The sequence below is a fragment of the Nerophis lumbriciformis genome, linkage group LG30 (genome assembly GCF_033978685.3).
Source record: "Nerophis lumbriciformis linkage group LG30, RoL_Nlum_v2.1, whole genome shotgun sequence".
NCBI classification, from domain to species: Eukaryota; Metazoa; Chordata; class Actinopteri; order Syngnathiformes; family Syngnathidae; genus Nerophis; species Nerophis lumbriciformis.
In genome coordinates this window covers 18,853,483-18,868,580 of record NC_084577.2, presented here as the reverse complement: position 1 = coordinate 18,868,580, position 15,098 = coordinate 18,853,483, and the positions used below count along the sequence as shown (strand labels likewise).

Here is a 15,098-nt window from a genome sequence, read left to right as displayed (position 1 = left end):
TTTTAAAGAACATTTTGTTATCGTGCCCTGATCACACCCCTAAAACCCCAACGCCTCAAATATCTTGGCAATCTAGAAGAAACACTGTCACTATTACATTACTTCATAACGCTACTGTAGTCTTAGTACATTATATTGTCTATATACAATATTTCTTATCCAAAAGTTTGCTTATCTTTTTAAAATTGTGACATTTTTGTCAGAGTTTGTAGATGCCAAACCCCAAGATGCAGAGAAGGCGGAAGGCATTGTACGAGAAAACATGATTTAATTAAACACTAAGGCAAAACAACAAACGAAAGGGTAACAACAAAAGGCACGCACAAGGCGGAGAACAAACTTGGTTATTAACTAAAATAGCACAGAGGCTAACTTTGGGCAAGAAACAAAAACACTTACTATGACACGAAGGAACTAGGACATGAGCAGAGTGAAACAAAAGTAGACAGAGCTACAACGACAAGTGTTAAGACAGGTAGTAATGACAATGACAATAATCCAGCACTGACTGGAGGGGAAGGCAGGTTTAAATAGCAGCTGGCTGATTGACACCAGGTGTGGCCAGGTGCCAATCAGCCACAGCTGAGGGGAAGCAGCACTCAGGGAGACAATCAGGAAATTAAGACAAAATAAAAGCGCTGACAGAAAACTAAGACAAACGAAGGGAAAAACTAAAAAACAGTCAAACTGTCAGGGACAAGCCTGACAATTTTGGCGATTCACGACAATGGGAGACATTAATTTTGGATACAAGTGTCAAACCTTGTGTTATGTTTAACTGAGGATAGAGAATATGTACTCTTTGTATAATTGCACTATTTTAGCAAGCTGACAATATGAATGATTCAGTCTCATGAACTGTAAAATGGGCACATTATGTGCATGCAGTACCTGTATAAGCTCCTCGGTCCAAACCTTCCTGTCCATTTTCAGACTACGAACCTTTGAGATGCTAGGACCCAGGCCTCTGTGCTCTCCTGAAACACATGTGCACACATCAAATATACACACACACACACACACTTTGAAGAAAGCCTGCTTAGTGTGAAATACTTTGATTTGGCCACAACATTCAGATTCGCCACTCCAGATATATGTCTTCTACACATCAAAAAGCTATACGGTACATTTCTGGAATTCTTCCAAGCACACTTGGAATCCATATGTAGCCTTCTAATAATTCTCAAAGGGTGTTTTCATTCAAACACTAACCTGCACATCGTTTGCAGACCACCACACACAAGTTGATGGCGGCCCATTCCGGCTTAGGAGCCCCGCAGTCGGCACAGGAACTGTTGCTTGGCTCCGCCCATATGCGATCCGCGACTTCGCTATTGGACAAGGCCTCACCTATGGAATCCCTCATTGCGTCCACCCACTGATCTTTCAGTTGCTCGGACTCTGCTATGAAACTGCGGATTGAAAAGAACAAACTTCGAAGCGTTAACGCCGCCATGACAGCATCCATTAGCGACTGCCAAGTAGCAGAGTTGGAAGGACAATGTCGCCTTTGCTTTTGAATCCTCTCTCAACCTCTTAGAACTAACTCGTATTCCGCTTTTGTGCTGCTAAATATATTTGAGCTCAAGACCCAGGAACACACTTCCAGATAGACACTAATAGACTACAAACTTCTTCTTTTCGTTCTGAAAGTATGGTGTCTTTCCTCCAGCTGTAAAGGGGACCTAAAATGATTTTAATTTACAAACCCCGTTTCCATATGAGTTGGGAAATTGTGTTGGATGTAAATATAAACGGAATACAATGATTTGCAAAACCTTTTCAACCCATATTCAATTGAATGCACTACAAAGACAAGATATTTGATGTTCAAACTCATAAACTTTATTTTTTTTTTGCAAATAATAATTAACTTAGAATTTCATGGCTGCAACACGTGCCAAAGTAGTTGGGAAAGAGCATGTTCACCGCTGTGTTACAAGGCCTTTCCTTTTAACAACACTCAGTAAACGTTTGGGAACTGAGGAGACACATTTTTTAAGCTTCTCAGGTGGAATTCTTTCCCATTCTTGTTTGATGTACAGCTTAAGTTGTTCAACAGTCCGGGGGTCTCCGTTGTGGTATTTAAGGCTTCATAATGCGCCACACATTTTCAATGGGAGACAGGTCTGGACTACAGGCAGGCCAGCTAGTACCCGTACTCTTTTACTATAAAGCCACGTTGATGTAACACGTGGCTTGGCATTGTCTTGTTGAAATAAGCAGGGGCGTCCATGGTAACGTTGCTTAGATGGCAACATATGTTGCTCCAAAACCTGTATGTACCTTTCAGCATTAATGGTGCCTTCACAGATGTGTAAGTTACCCATGTCTTGGGCACTAATACACCCCCATACCATCACAGATGCTGGCTTTTCAACTTTGCGCCTATAACAATCCGGATGGTTCTTTTCCTCTTTGGTTCGGAGGACACGACGTCCACAGTTTCCAAAAACAATTTCAAATGTGGACTCGTCAGACCACAGAACACTTTTCCACTTTGCATCAGTCCATCTTAGATGAGCTCAGGCCCAGCGAAGCCGACGGCGTTTCTGGGTGCTGTTGATAAACGGTTTTCGCCTTGCACAGGAGAGTTTTAACTTGCACTTACAGATGTAGCGACCAACTGTAGTTACTGACAGTGGGTTTCTAAAGTGTTCCTGAGCCCATGTGGTGATATCCTTTACACACTGATGTCGCTTGTTGATGCAGTACAGCCTGAGGGATTCAAGGTCACGGGCTTAGCTGCTTACGTGCAGTGATTTCTCCAGATTCCCTGAACCCTTTGATGATATTACGGACCGTAGATGGTGCAATCCCTAAATTCCTTGCAATAGCTGCTTGAGAAAGGTTTTTCTTAAGCTGTTCAACAATTTGCTCACGCATTTGTTGACAAAGTGGTGACCCTCGCCCCATCCTTGTTTGTGAATGACTGAGCATTTCATGGAATCTACTTTTATACCCAATCATGGCACCCACCTGTTCCCAATTTGCCTGTTCACCTGTGGGATGTTCCAAATAAGTGTTTGATGAGCATTCCTCAACGTTATCAGTATTTATTGCCACCTTTCCCAACTTCTTTGTCACGTGTTGCTGGCATCAAATTCTAAAGTTAATGATTATTTGCAAAAAAAAAAATGTTTATCAGTTTGAACATCAAATATGTTGTCTTTGTAGCATATTTAACTGAATATGGGTTGAAAAGGATTTGCAAATCATTGTATTCCGTTTATATTTACATCCAACACAATTTCCCAACTCATATGGAAACGGGGTTTGTAGATCCCCCTCGACTTGGTCAATTGAAAAGTAGCTCGCCTGCAGAAAAAGTGTGGGCACCCCAGTCTTAAAATGTGTTTTGACCACAGCGCCAGTTTCTATGTAGAGTGGCACTTTCCAGCACTTTTAATAGGTTGCTTTGCAAAATAATGAATCCCCCCTTTCACGCGAGATCCACCCAGGAATGGGGCCATATGAATCCCTTCCCTACTGTTTGTCCCTAATCTACTGGTCTATACACAGTCTTTTCTTTATACACAGTGAACTAGACTACTTGAGTGACCTGCAGGGATCTCTATCTTTTGATTCAACTCCTGTCTCATTTTGGAATCCACATTTCCCACTATTTTGTTATCCTTAATTCATCTTCTACTAGGGTTTGCTTCCTTCTCCGCCCCTATTCCTATTATCATCTCATTGGGGAGTCTAATGGAAAAACCATCGGGTGACTTTTCTCGGGGCTGCATAATCAAAAAAGTATAGAAATAGACATATTCGGTACACGCTGTATGGTCAGCATGACAGAGTCCGACTTACAGACTCATGAAACTGCACAAAGCGCTTCAGATTTCCCCATCCTGTCAAGCTGAGCCTTTGCACAGCAGGCAGTGAAGTCAGCCAGAAGGCCACACATACCACGCCAACACACGCACTTGTGCACACACACATCTCCTTCTCCACAAATAAACACACACAAAGGGCTTTTTACCCAGCTGAGAGATGTCTAGTGGAGGACCCTGTGGTTAAACCAAGGGTGGGAATTCGCATGGAGCAACATGATCCGGTACTAGCACCGGCTGCGAACAACTATTTCCAAAAAAAAAAAAAAATGGATTGCCAAGATAAGAACCGTGCTGTCTCACTGCACGCTAGTTTTTAGAGCAATCAAATACAGTACCTGAAAATGCGGTAAGGCGTAGTGAGATCAAAGCTGCGACGATCTGTGACTTTAACATTTCCTACGTTCATGTCAATGGATGTGATACCCACTCCAATACGGTAGTCCTGGAGAGAAGAAATGGATCTATATCAAAAGTCAATATTGACATACTTCAGAAAATACTGTGTTCTATAGATCAGTGGTACCCCTCAAAACCTGACTTTAGGCCACATAAAAAACATACCAATGTTAAATTGTTTCCAAAGGCCAATCATTAGTAATTATGTAAAGGCCTACTGAAACCCACAACTACCGACCACGCAGTCTGATAGTTTATATATCAATGATGAAATCTTAACATTGCAACACATGCCAATACGGCCGGGTTAGCTTACTAAAGTGCAATTTTAAATTTTGCGCGAAATATCCTGCTGAAAACGTCTCGGTATGATGACGTCTGCACGTGAAGTCACGGATTGTAGAGGACATTTTGGGACAGCATGGTGGCCAGCTATTAAGTCGTCTGTTTTGATCGCAAAATTCCACAGTATACTGGACATCTGTGTTGGTGAATCTTTTGCAATTTGTTCAATGAACAATGGAGACAGCAAAGAAGAAAGCTGTAGGTGGGAAGCGGTGTATTGCAGGCGGCTGCAGCAACACAAACACAGCCGGTGTTACATTGTTTACATTCCCGGAAGATGACAGTCAAGCTTTACCATTGGCCTGTGGAGAACTGGGACAACAGAGACTCTTACCAGGAGGACTTTGAGTTGGATACGCAGACACGGTACCGTGAGTACGCATGCAGCTGCGGCTTCCAAACATTCGATCGCTTTACCGTACGTGCGTGCCGCTATGTGCATGTCACGTACGTAACTTTGGGGACTTTGGGGAAATATATGTGCTGTATGAACTTTGGGGAGGTGAACGGTACTTTGGGCTGTGGGATTGAGTGTGTTGTGCAGGTGTTGGAGTTGTATTGGCGGGTTATATGGACGGGAGGGGGGAGGTGTTTGTTATGCGGGATTAATTTGTGGCATATTAAATATAAGCCTGGTTGTGTTGTGGCTAATAGAGTATATATATGTCTTGTGTTTATTTACTGTTTTAGTCATTCCCAGCTGAATATCAGGTCCCACCCGCCTCTCACAGCATCTTCCCTATCTGAATCGCTCCCACTGCCCTCTAGTCCTTCACTCTCACTTTCCTCATCCACAAATCTTTCATCCTCGCTCAAATTAATGGGGAAATCGTCACTTTCTCGGTCCGAATCGCTCTCGCTGCTGGTGGCCATGATTGTAAACAATGTGCAGATGTGAGGAGCTCCACAACCTGTGACGTCACGCGCATATCGTCTGCTACTTCCGGTACAGGCAAGGCTTTTTTATCAGCGACCAAAAGTTGTGAACTTTATCGTCGATGTTCTCTACTAAATCCTTTCAGCAAAAATATGGCAACATCGCGAAATGATCAAGTATGACACATAGAATGGACCTGCTATCCCCGTTTAAATAAGAAAATCGCATTTCAGTAGGCCTTTAAGATATCTAACAGTTATATGAATATCAATAAAGTATTTCAGTACAGGTAAAGGGAAACTGCACTTTTGGGGGAGAATTTTGTCTATCTTTCTCAATGTTAGACAAAAACACATTATTCTTTTTTATGCATTCTAAATCGTAAATAAACGCTAGCAAAAGTAATCTAACAACGGAGGTAAAGAGAGCCGCTCTATTCCGCCTATATCAACATGTTATGTACACGCTGTAAGTATACATGTATTTTTCATAATAACATGTAATACATACCGTATTTTTCGGACTACAAGTCGACGTTTTTTTCATGTGTGAAATGATCAACACATTTCCGTAAAATATCAAATAATATTATCTCATTCGCGTGAGCGACGAAGAAAATGTCCGCAATCGTCACACACACGTCAGCAATCGTCACTCACACGCCAACCAATAACAATTCGGCGGGGGAGGGTCATGGCAAAAGTGCATTGTGGGTCATGGAATGCTAACTGCTATATGCTATACGCTACCGCCAGAGCTATTAAAATGGATCACATCAACATTGGCGGTAACTTATAAAAACTGAGAAGGGCTGAACTAAAATGGCACGGAAAAGGAAATCATATACTGCAGATTACAAGCCGGACGTAGTGAAATATGCAGCAGAGAATGGCGATCGAGCAGCAGAAAGAAAGGGAGTGGCGCGTACCAGGAGCGACAACGAGAAAGAAGATTTCATGGGATTTAGCGATCAGGAGTGACAGATTGTTTGGTAAACGTATAGCATGTTCTATATGTTATAGTTATTTGAATGACTCTTACCATTATATGTTACGTTAACATACCAGGCACGTTCTCAGTTGGTTATTTATGCCTCATATAACGTACACTTATTCAGCCTGTTGTTCACTATTCTTTATTTATTTTAAATTGCCTTTCAAATGTCTATTCTTGGTGTTAGATTTTATCAAATAAATACATTTTTAAAACGCCGCTGTACGGAGTGGTACACGGACGTAGGGAGAAGTACAGAGCGCCAATAAACCTTAAAGGCACTGCCTTTGGGTGCTTGCCCAATCACATAATATCTACGGCTTTTCACACACACAAGTGAATGCAATTCATACTTGGTCAATAGCCATACAGGTCACACTGAGGGTGGCCGTATAAACAACTTTAACACTGTTACAAATATGCGCCACACTGTGAACCCACACCAAACAAGAATGACAAACACATTTCGGGAGAACATCCGCACCGCAACACAACATAAACACAACAGAACAAATACCCAGAACCCCTTGCAGCACTAACTCTTCCGGGACGCTACAATATACACCCCCCACCTCAACCCCGCCCACCTCAACCTCCTCATGCTCTCTCAGAGAGAGCATGTCCCAAATTCCAAGCTGCTGTTTTGAGGCATGTTAAAAAAAATAAAGCACTTTGTGACTTCAATAATAGTTATGGCAGTGCCATGTTGGCATTTTTTTCCATAACTTGAGTTGATTTATTTTGGACAATATCGTTGGACAATATCGAGAATATCGGATATCGGCAAAAAAGCCATTATCGGACATCTCTACTTAGAATGCATAAAAAATAAAAACGTGTTGTTGTCTTACATAAGGATTGTAAATGATGAATTCCAACCAAAGTGCAGTTCCCCTTTGGGCATGTTTAAATCAGATGATTATACACTCACCTCCATGGTTTTATAGAGAAAGACCTTATCTGTGGCCACAACTGTAAAAAGTTTGGAGCGTAAACCTTTCAGCTCCAAATAGCCTTTGAAATGTGGCGTCAAAGGCAAGCTCGGGCTTATTATACTGCGTCTCTGGCGCCCTCTTGTGCAGTCCTGCAGCACAGTCACCCACTCGTTTCTCTCAGCTGGATGTACAATCAATGGGGAAAAAGGATATTCAGGCAAATTTAGATTGGCACAAATTTATGCTGAAATATATGTGTGCACGTTATACACATGTTTGGACTGTGCAAACGTATTATTGTGGACAAACTAACGATCAGACAAACCTTCGCTTTCAGCCTTGAAGATAAACGTCCGATTGCTTGTGATGACCTCAAACTTCAGCTCCCCCACACTGGTCACATTAGTTACTGATGCGGTGGAGATGATGCCTTTCGAATACACCTGCTGCAACAGACAAAAGCCACAACTACTTTGTCAAGCCGAACCCTACCTCCACATGCAGCCTGCAGATGTGGTCATGTTTGAGCACAGTCTGAGTGCAGAAATGCATGTGAAAAGGAACTGAAGAAAACGCGTGTGGGGGTGAATACCTTGTCATTGTCGAAGTATCTTAGGTAGTCCACGTCGAGCTTTACCCATCGCCTCTGATAATAAAGAACCCTGTGTAAGAGCAAGTACTGTAAATTTAGGATAATAATAATAGGGATATGTGAAACTGCAGTAGTATGTACCGTAAATTTTGGACTATAATCCGCTACTTTTTTCCAATGCTTTGAACCCTGCGGCTTATAAAACGGTGCGGCTCATTTATGGATTTTTCTTCGCTGGCGGCCATAATGCAAACATGCAAAAACACTGAAATTGTGAGTTATTGTCTGTGCTATGGTTCCAATCTTTTGGACGAGTGCTGCTCTGTGACCATCTACTATAGTGTTTCCTGCTGCTTAAATATTTGAACGGGAAGTACAAGTGCCGTCCTGTCTTCTAATCGTCCGTAGTGTTTCTGCTCCAATGGATTCTTCATTCATTACCCCAAGCAACGTTTGTAAGTTTTACAATATAACTAAAACAATTCTTACTTCCTAAACTTAGACTTAGACTAAGACAAACTTTATTCATCCATAAGGGAAATTGTTCCACACAGTAGCTCAGTTACAAAAGATGGAAAGGGTAAGGATGGAAAAGATAATGCAGGTATACAGTAGACTAAAAATGTACCAAAGTAGCAATATAAAATATATTCATGTTATATATACAGTAGAGATGTCCGATAATATCGGACTGCCGATATTATCGGCCGATAAATGCTTAAAAAATGTTTCAAAAAGTAAAATTTATGACTTTTTAAAACGCCGCTGTACGGAGTGGTACACGGACGTAGGGAGAAGTACAGAGCGCCAAAAAACCTCAAAGGCACTGCCTTTGCGTGCCGGCCCAATCACATAATATCTACGGCTTTTCACACACATAAGTAAATGCACAGCATACTTGGTCAACAGGCGTACAGGTCACACTGAGGGTGGCCGTATTATCAACTTTAACACTGTTACAAATATGCGCCACACTGTGAACCCACACCAAACAAGAATGACAAACACATTTCGGGAGAGCATTCGCACCGTAACACAACATAAACACAACAGAACAAATACCCAGAATCCCTCGCAGCACTAATTCTTCCAGGACGCTACAATATACAGAGAGCATGTCCCAAATTCCAAGCTGCTGTTTTGAGGCATGTTAAAAAAAATAAGGCACTTTGTGACTTCAATAATAAATATGACAGTGCCATGTTGGCATTTTTTTCCATAACTTGAGCTGATTTATTTTGGAAAACCTTGTTACATTGTTTAATGCATCTAGCGGGTCATCACAACAAAATTAGGCCTAATAATGTGTTAACTCCACGACTGTATATATCGGTATCGGTTGATATTGGAATCGGTAATTAAGAGTTGGACAATATCGGAATATCGGATATCGGCAAAAAAGCCATTATTGGACATCTCTATTTGTAAGTTTTACAATATAACTAAAATAATTCTTACTTCCTAAACTTAGACTTAGACAAACTTTATTGATCCACAAGGGAAATTGATGGAAAGGGTAAGGATGGAAAAGATAATGCAGATATAAAGTAGACTAAAAATGTACCAAAGTAGCAATATAAAATATATACATATTACATATACAGTATATACTATATACTGATATATTATATTATATTTTATATAATATATACAATATATAAGAAATCCCAATAACCATGTACAATGTAACAGCTTCAGCAACATAATGGCAGCAGTTACATATACTGTAATAAATTGTGTGATACCAGTTGGAAGTGTTTTCATGCATATTTGCTCGTGCTAGCGTCGTTAGCATCAGCTAATATGCTAACACATTTACGAGTGTCTGTGTTAGTATTATTAACTTACAATTGCATTCTTTTTGTATTATTTCACTTTCACAAATTCCACAGTAAATCCTCCAAAATGTCACCCTGGAGTTATTGAGTCGGTTAAGCTGATTGGAGAGCTAGCTTCCGCAGCTCGTGGGTCCATGATGATGTCTTCTGTTTTGTTTGATCAGCCGTTTTACTGCCGTGTTACAGATACCCTTTTAGAATCAATTATAGTATGTAAATAAACATTTACAAAATCCAACCCGGAAAATACAGTAATGGATTGAAAATCAACATTTCAGAATCATTCCAAACACGTTTAAAAGATTGTTACTATTGTTTTGTGTGTTATCAGGCTTACCCCTGTGGGGGATTCTTGTCCAGCCAGCCCTTCCTGATAACAGCAGGGGCCTGAGAACTGTCTTCTTTAGGGGGTGAAGCCAGTCTGCCAATGTTAGGTAAGTAGATGCTGCTTTGAAGGCTGTTAAGGCCCGGTTCCTCCCAAACACTCGATCTATGGATGCATATTAGTGAGCAAAAAACAGTGGTTAAGAGAAAACGCAATGTCAGCAAAGAACATGTCCTATCCGGTTTGCTAGAAAAACAAACATTGCAGGTTTTTCCAGTCTGTTGCAGTCATAAATTACAGTAAACATTGTGCGCGTGCTTTAAATGTCAAATACACTTTACTCACTTTATATCAAGACACTTTGTAAATATTTAGTTGATTTGAGAATGTGAAGAGATCATTCTTGAACGCAGTAAACGCAGTCGACACGTGTCAAGTCAAAGGCTGCGGTTTCAAAAGTGATTGTGCAAAATGTCCAATTCAATTGAGAATGTTTCCTATATTCAAATGCTATTCTAATTTATTTTGTATTGAAATTAAATTTCGGTTTGCAAACAGGAAGTGGAATTGCCATTCCATGTACAGCATACTTGCCAACCTTGAGACCTCCGAATTTGGGAGATGGGGGAGTGGGTGGGTGGGTGGGTGTTTAGGGGTAACGGGGGTGTATATATTTTCAAGTATTTCTTATATATATATTTATATATATACCGTATTTTTCGGATTATAAATCAAAGTTTTTTTCATAGTTTGGCCGGGGGTGCGACTTATACTCAGGAGCGACTTATGTGTGAAATGATTAACACATTACCGTAAAATATCAAATAATATTATTTATCTCATTCACGTAAGAGACGAGACGCATATCAGCGATCGTCACATACACACGTCAACCAATAAAAATTTGGCGGGGGCGGGTCATGGCAGAAGTGCATTGTGAAAAAAAAGATGCTACCTGCTACCACTTCCGTACCTGTGAAAATTGGTCATTTCAACATTGGCAGTAACTTACAAAAACTGAGAAGGGCTGAACAAAAATAGCACCGAAAAGGAAATCATATACTGCAGGTTACAAGCTGGAAGTAGTGAAATATGCAGCAGAAAACGGCAATCGAGCAGCAGAAAGAAAAAAATTCGACTTATACTCTAGTGCGACTTATTTTATGTTTTTTTCCTTCTTTATTATGTATTTTCGGCCGGTGCGATTTATACTCCGGAGCGATTTATAATCCGAAAAATAGGGTATATATATATATATATATATATATATATATATATATATATATATATATATATATATATATATATATATATATATATATATATAAATATTCCGTTCATGAATGAGTACATCCGTTCGTACACCGTGTTCAATGGAGAAGTCTGATCTACAAAATGTGCAGACAGCATACCCCTTCCCCTTCCAGCTGTCCTGGATGAACTGAAATTATTTTTTCCAATCATGTTTGAAACTTGCAAGCTTACTTCTGCTTCTTACTCGTCGTCGCCATGTCTCTTCTTCGTTCTTCTGCTTCGTCTCTGTTATGTTTTTGGACATTACTACTTGCCGTAGTTTTGAAGCAATGCATGATGGGAATCCGGATGCTGTGTGTCAGTGTATTAACGTGCCAGCTGGAGTAAACACACGCTGAGAAATAGCTCCGTGCCTGCCTACTTTATGGATTATAGATTGATTGATTGATTGAGACTTTTATTAGTAGATTGCACAGTACAGTACATATTCCGTACACTAAATGGAAACACCCGAATACGTTTTTCAACTTGTTTAAGTCGGGGTCCACGTTAATCAATTCATGGTAAAGATAAACCTATGGATAACGGAGACATATATAATAGTCTCCTTTTCAGGTGAGAGAGGACGCTAAAGGCAATGCCTTTAAAGGGGAACATTATCACCAGACCTATGTAAGCGTCAATATATACCTTGATGTTGCAGAAAAAAGACCATATATTTTTTTAACCGATTTCCGAACTCTAAATGGGTGAATTTTGGCGAAATAAACGCCTTTCTAATATTCGCTCTCGGAGCGATGACGTCACAATGTGACGTCGCATCGGGAAGCAATCCGCCATTTTCTCAAACACTGAGTCAAATCAGCTTTGTTATTTTCCGTTTTTTCGACTGTTTTCCGTACCTTGGAGACATCATGCCTCGTCGGTGTGTTGTCGGAGGGTGTAAGAACACGAACAGGGACGGATTCAAGTTGCACCAGTGGCCCAAAGATGCGAAAGTGGCAAGAAATTGGACGTTTGTTCCGCACACTTTACCGACGAAAGCTATGCTACGACGAGATGGCAAGAATGTGTGGATATCCTGTGACACTCAAAGCAGATGCATTTCCAACGATAAAGTCAAAGAAATCTGCCGCCAGACCCCCATTGAATCTGCCGGAGTGTGTGAGCAATTCAGGGACAAAGGACCTCGGTAGCACAGCAAGCAATGGCGGCAGTTTGTTCCCGCAGACGAGCGAGTTAAACCCCCTGGATGTCTTGGCTCACACCGTCCCGAAGATGATCAAGAGAAGAATATCGACCCTAGCTTCCCTGGCCTGCTGACGTGAGGGTATGTCTACAGAATATATTAATTGACGAAAACTGGGCTGTCTGCACTCTCAAAGTGCATGTTGTTGCCAAATGTATTTCATATGCTGTAAACCTAGTTCATAGGTTTTAGTTTCCTTTAATGCCAAACAAACGCATACCAATCGTTGGTTAGAAGGCGATCGCTGAATTCGTCCTCGCTTTCTCCCGTGTCGCTGGCTGTCGTGTCGTTTTCGTCGGTTTCGCTTGCATACGGTTCAAACCGATATGGCTCAATAGCTTCAGTTTCTTCTTCAATTTCGTTTTCGCTACCTGCCTCCACACTACAACCATCCGTTTCAATACATTCGTAATCTGTTGAATCGCTTAAGCCGCTGAAATCCGAGTCTGAATCCGAGCTAATGTCGCTATAGCTTGCTGTTCTTTCCGCCATGTTTGTTTGTGTTGGCTTCACTATGTGACGTCACAGGAAAATGGACGGGTGGTTAAAATCAGGCACTTTGAAGCTTTTTTTAGGGATATTGCGTGATGGGTAAAATTTTGAAAAAAACTTTGAAAAATATAATAAGCCACTGGGAACTGATTTTTAATGGTTTTAACAATTCTGAAATTGTGATAATGTTCCCCTTTAAGGCACGCCCCCAATATTGTTGTCCGGGTGGAAATTGGGAGAAATTCGGGAGAATGGTTGCCCCGGAAGATTTTCGGGAGGGGCACTGAAATTCGGGAGTCTCCCGGGAAAATCGGGAGTGTTGGCAAGTATGATGTACGGTAATGCTCATTTTACGAGCTCAATTGGTTCCAAGACCGAGCTCGTAGGTAAAAACTTGTACCTCAAATCAGCGCCACCCATTGAAGTTGGTTAAAATCAATTAAATCTATGCTTCCCCCAAAAAATTCCCAAACAATTTTAACATGTAACATGTCTTTTAAAATAACTTTTAAATATGTAATATTGTAGACCCTATGGGGTTGGCAGAGGTACTACAGGGGGGTTGTGGATTGTATTATTTATTTATTTATTTTTGTATATTTCCCAATGCAACTTTTCCACAAATGTCTTTAAATACACGTGAACATTGAGCCAACACACTATCATGTAGTTGAATGTGATTAATAATAACATGAGTAAATAATTGTAGTGTTATATTCGTGTTAACTTTTAAGATAGCTAGCAATTAGGTTTCTAATTGCCAGCTAATGATTAGCGCTGAAGTTGTCAGCTTGCGATTAGCGCTTCTAAATCAGGACCTTGCACAAGCTAGGTGTTTGTTTGCGTGCACGTGTGAATAATGGTTGCGTATTACTTACTCATCGTCATCTAATATTTCGTCGTCGCTGCACAAAGAACTATATCGCCCCTTTGCCACTACAACAGGAACTTGCAGGGACATTTCCTGTGGAAGGACACTGCTGTCATTCATAAATGTCATGAAGAGATACATGTATTAGAATAACTCGACAAACACTCTTACCCTTTCTTGAGGGTTCCCTTGGCCAACGCTGGCATAAGATGCGTCCACTTCTTCATAGTCATCAGAATCACCATCGATGGATGACAGCGCTGAAACACAATTAATAATGAAGCAATGCCATGTGGCGGCTAAAGTGGATAGTGCAACCCCCTGTTCGTCACATTTCACGTGTCAGGGAAACTGCAACAAATGGGGCCATATGAATCCCCATCCTACTGTGACTAATCAGAAATAAATATGACTCATTTGATTGTGCATGAAAATTACAAACATCAAAATTGATAGTAGTGTACAGTGGAACCTCAATTTACAACTTAATTGGTTCTTAAACAGGGTTGGTAAATAAAAATTAAAATGTATATTGAACCAAATGTCTCCATAAAAAACAATGTCAACATGAATATCGCTTCCATATATACATATATATATATATAATAATAGTAATAATACACATATATATATATATACATATGCATACAGATATATATATATATACATATATATATATATATATGTATCACAATACGAAGGTCCTGAGTAGTCTTGGGTTCAATCCCGGGCTCGGGATCTTTCTGTGTGGAGTTTGCATGTCCTCCCCGTGACTGCGTGGGTTCCCTCCGGGTACTCCGGCTTCCTCCCACTTCCAAAGACATGCACCTGGGGATAAGTTGATTGGCAACACTAAATTGGCCCTAGTGTGTGGATGTGAGTGTGAATGTTGTCTGTCTATCTGTGTTGGCCCTGCGATGAGGTGGCGACTTGTCCAGGGTGTACCCCGCCTTCCGCCCGATTGTAGCTGAGATAGGCTCCAGCGCCCCCCGCGACCCCAAAGGGAATAAGCGGTAGAAAATGGATGGATGGATATATATAAATACACATATACATACATATATACATACATACATATACAGTATATAT

The 15,098-nt window shown here is 40.8% G+C and overlaps 1 protein-coding gene across 6 annotated transcripts in view; it reads right to left on the bottom strand.

Annotated features, from left to right (window-relative positions):
• The window catches only part of LOC133572760 (arf-GAP with Rho-GAP domain, ANK repeat and PH domain-containing protein 1), a 162,973-nt gene that overhangs the window by 91,552 nt on the left and 56,323 nt on the right, over positions 1 to 15,098 (bottom strand). For all 6 annotated transcript variants that reach the window (XM_061925762.2, XM_061925761.1, XM_061925760.2 and 3 more), the window contains 9 exons: positions 14,181 to 14,269; positions 14,017 to 14,102; positions 10,156 to 10,308; positions 7,981 to 8,050; positions 7,714 to 7,834; positions 7,385 to 7,569; positions 4,178 to 4,284; positions 1,213 to 1,412; positions 892 to 977 (listed from right to left, as the gene is read on the bottom strand). In XM_061925762.2, the coding sequence (XP_061781746.1) occupies positions 892 to 977; positions 1,213 to 1,412; positions 4,178 to 4,284; positions 7,385 to 7,569; positions 7,714 to 7,834; positions 7,981 to 8,050; positions 10,156 to 10,308; positions 14,017 to 14,102; positions 14,181 to 14,269 (1,097 nt within the window). The remainder of the gene's footprint in view (positions 1 to 891; positions 978 to 1,212; positions 1,413 to 4,177; positions 4,285 to 7,384; positions 7,570 to 7,713; positions 7,835 to 7,980; positions 8,051 to 10,155; positions 10,309 to 14,016; positions 14,103 to 14,180; positions 14,270 to 15,098) is intronic.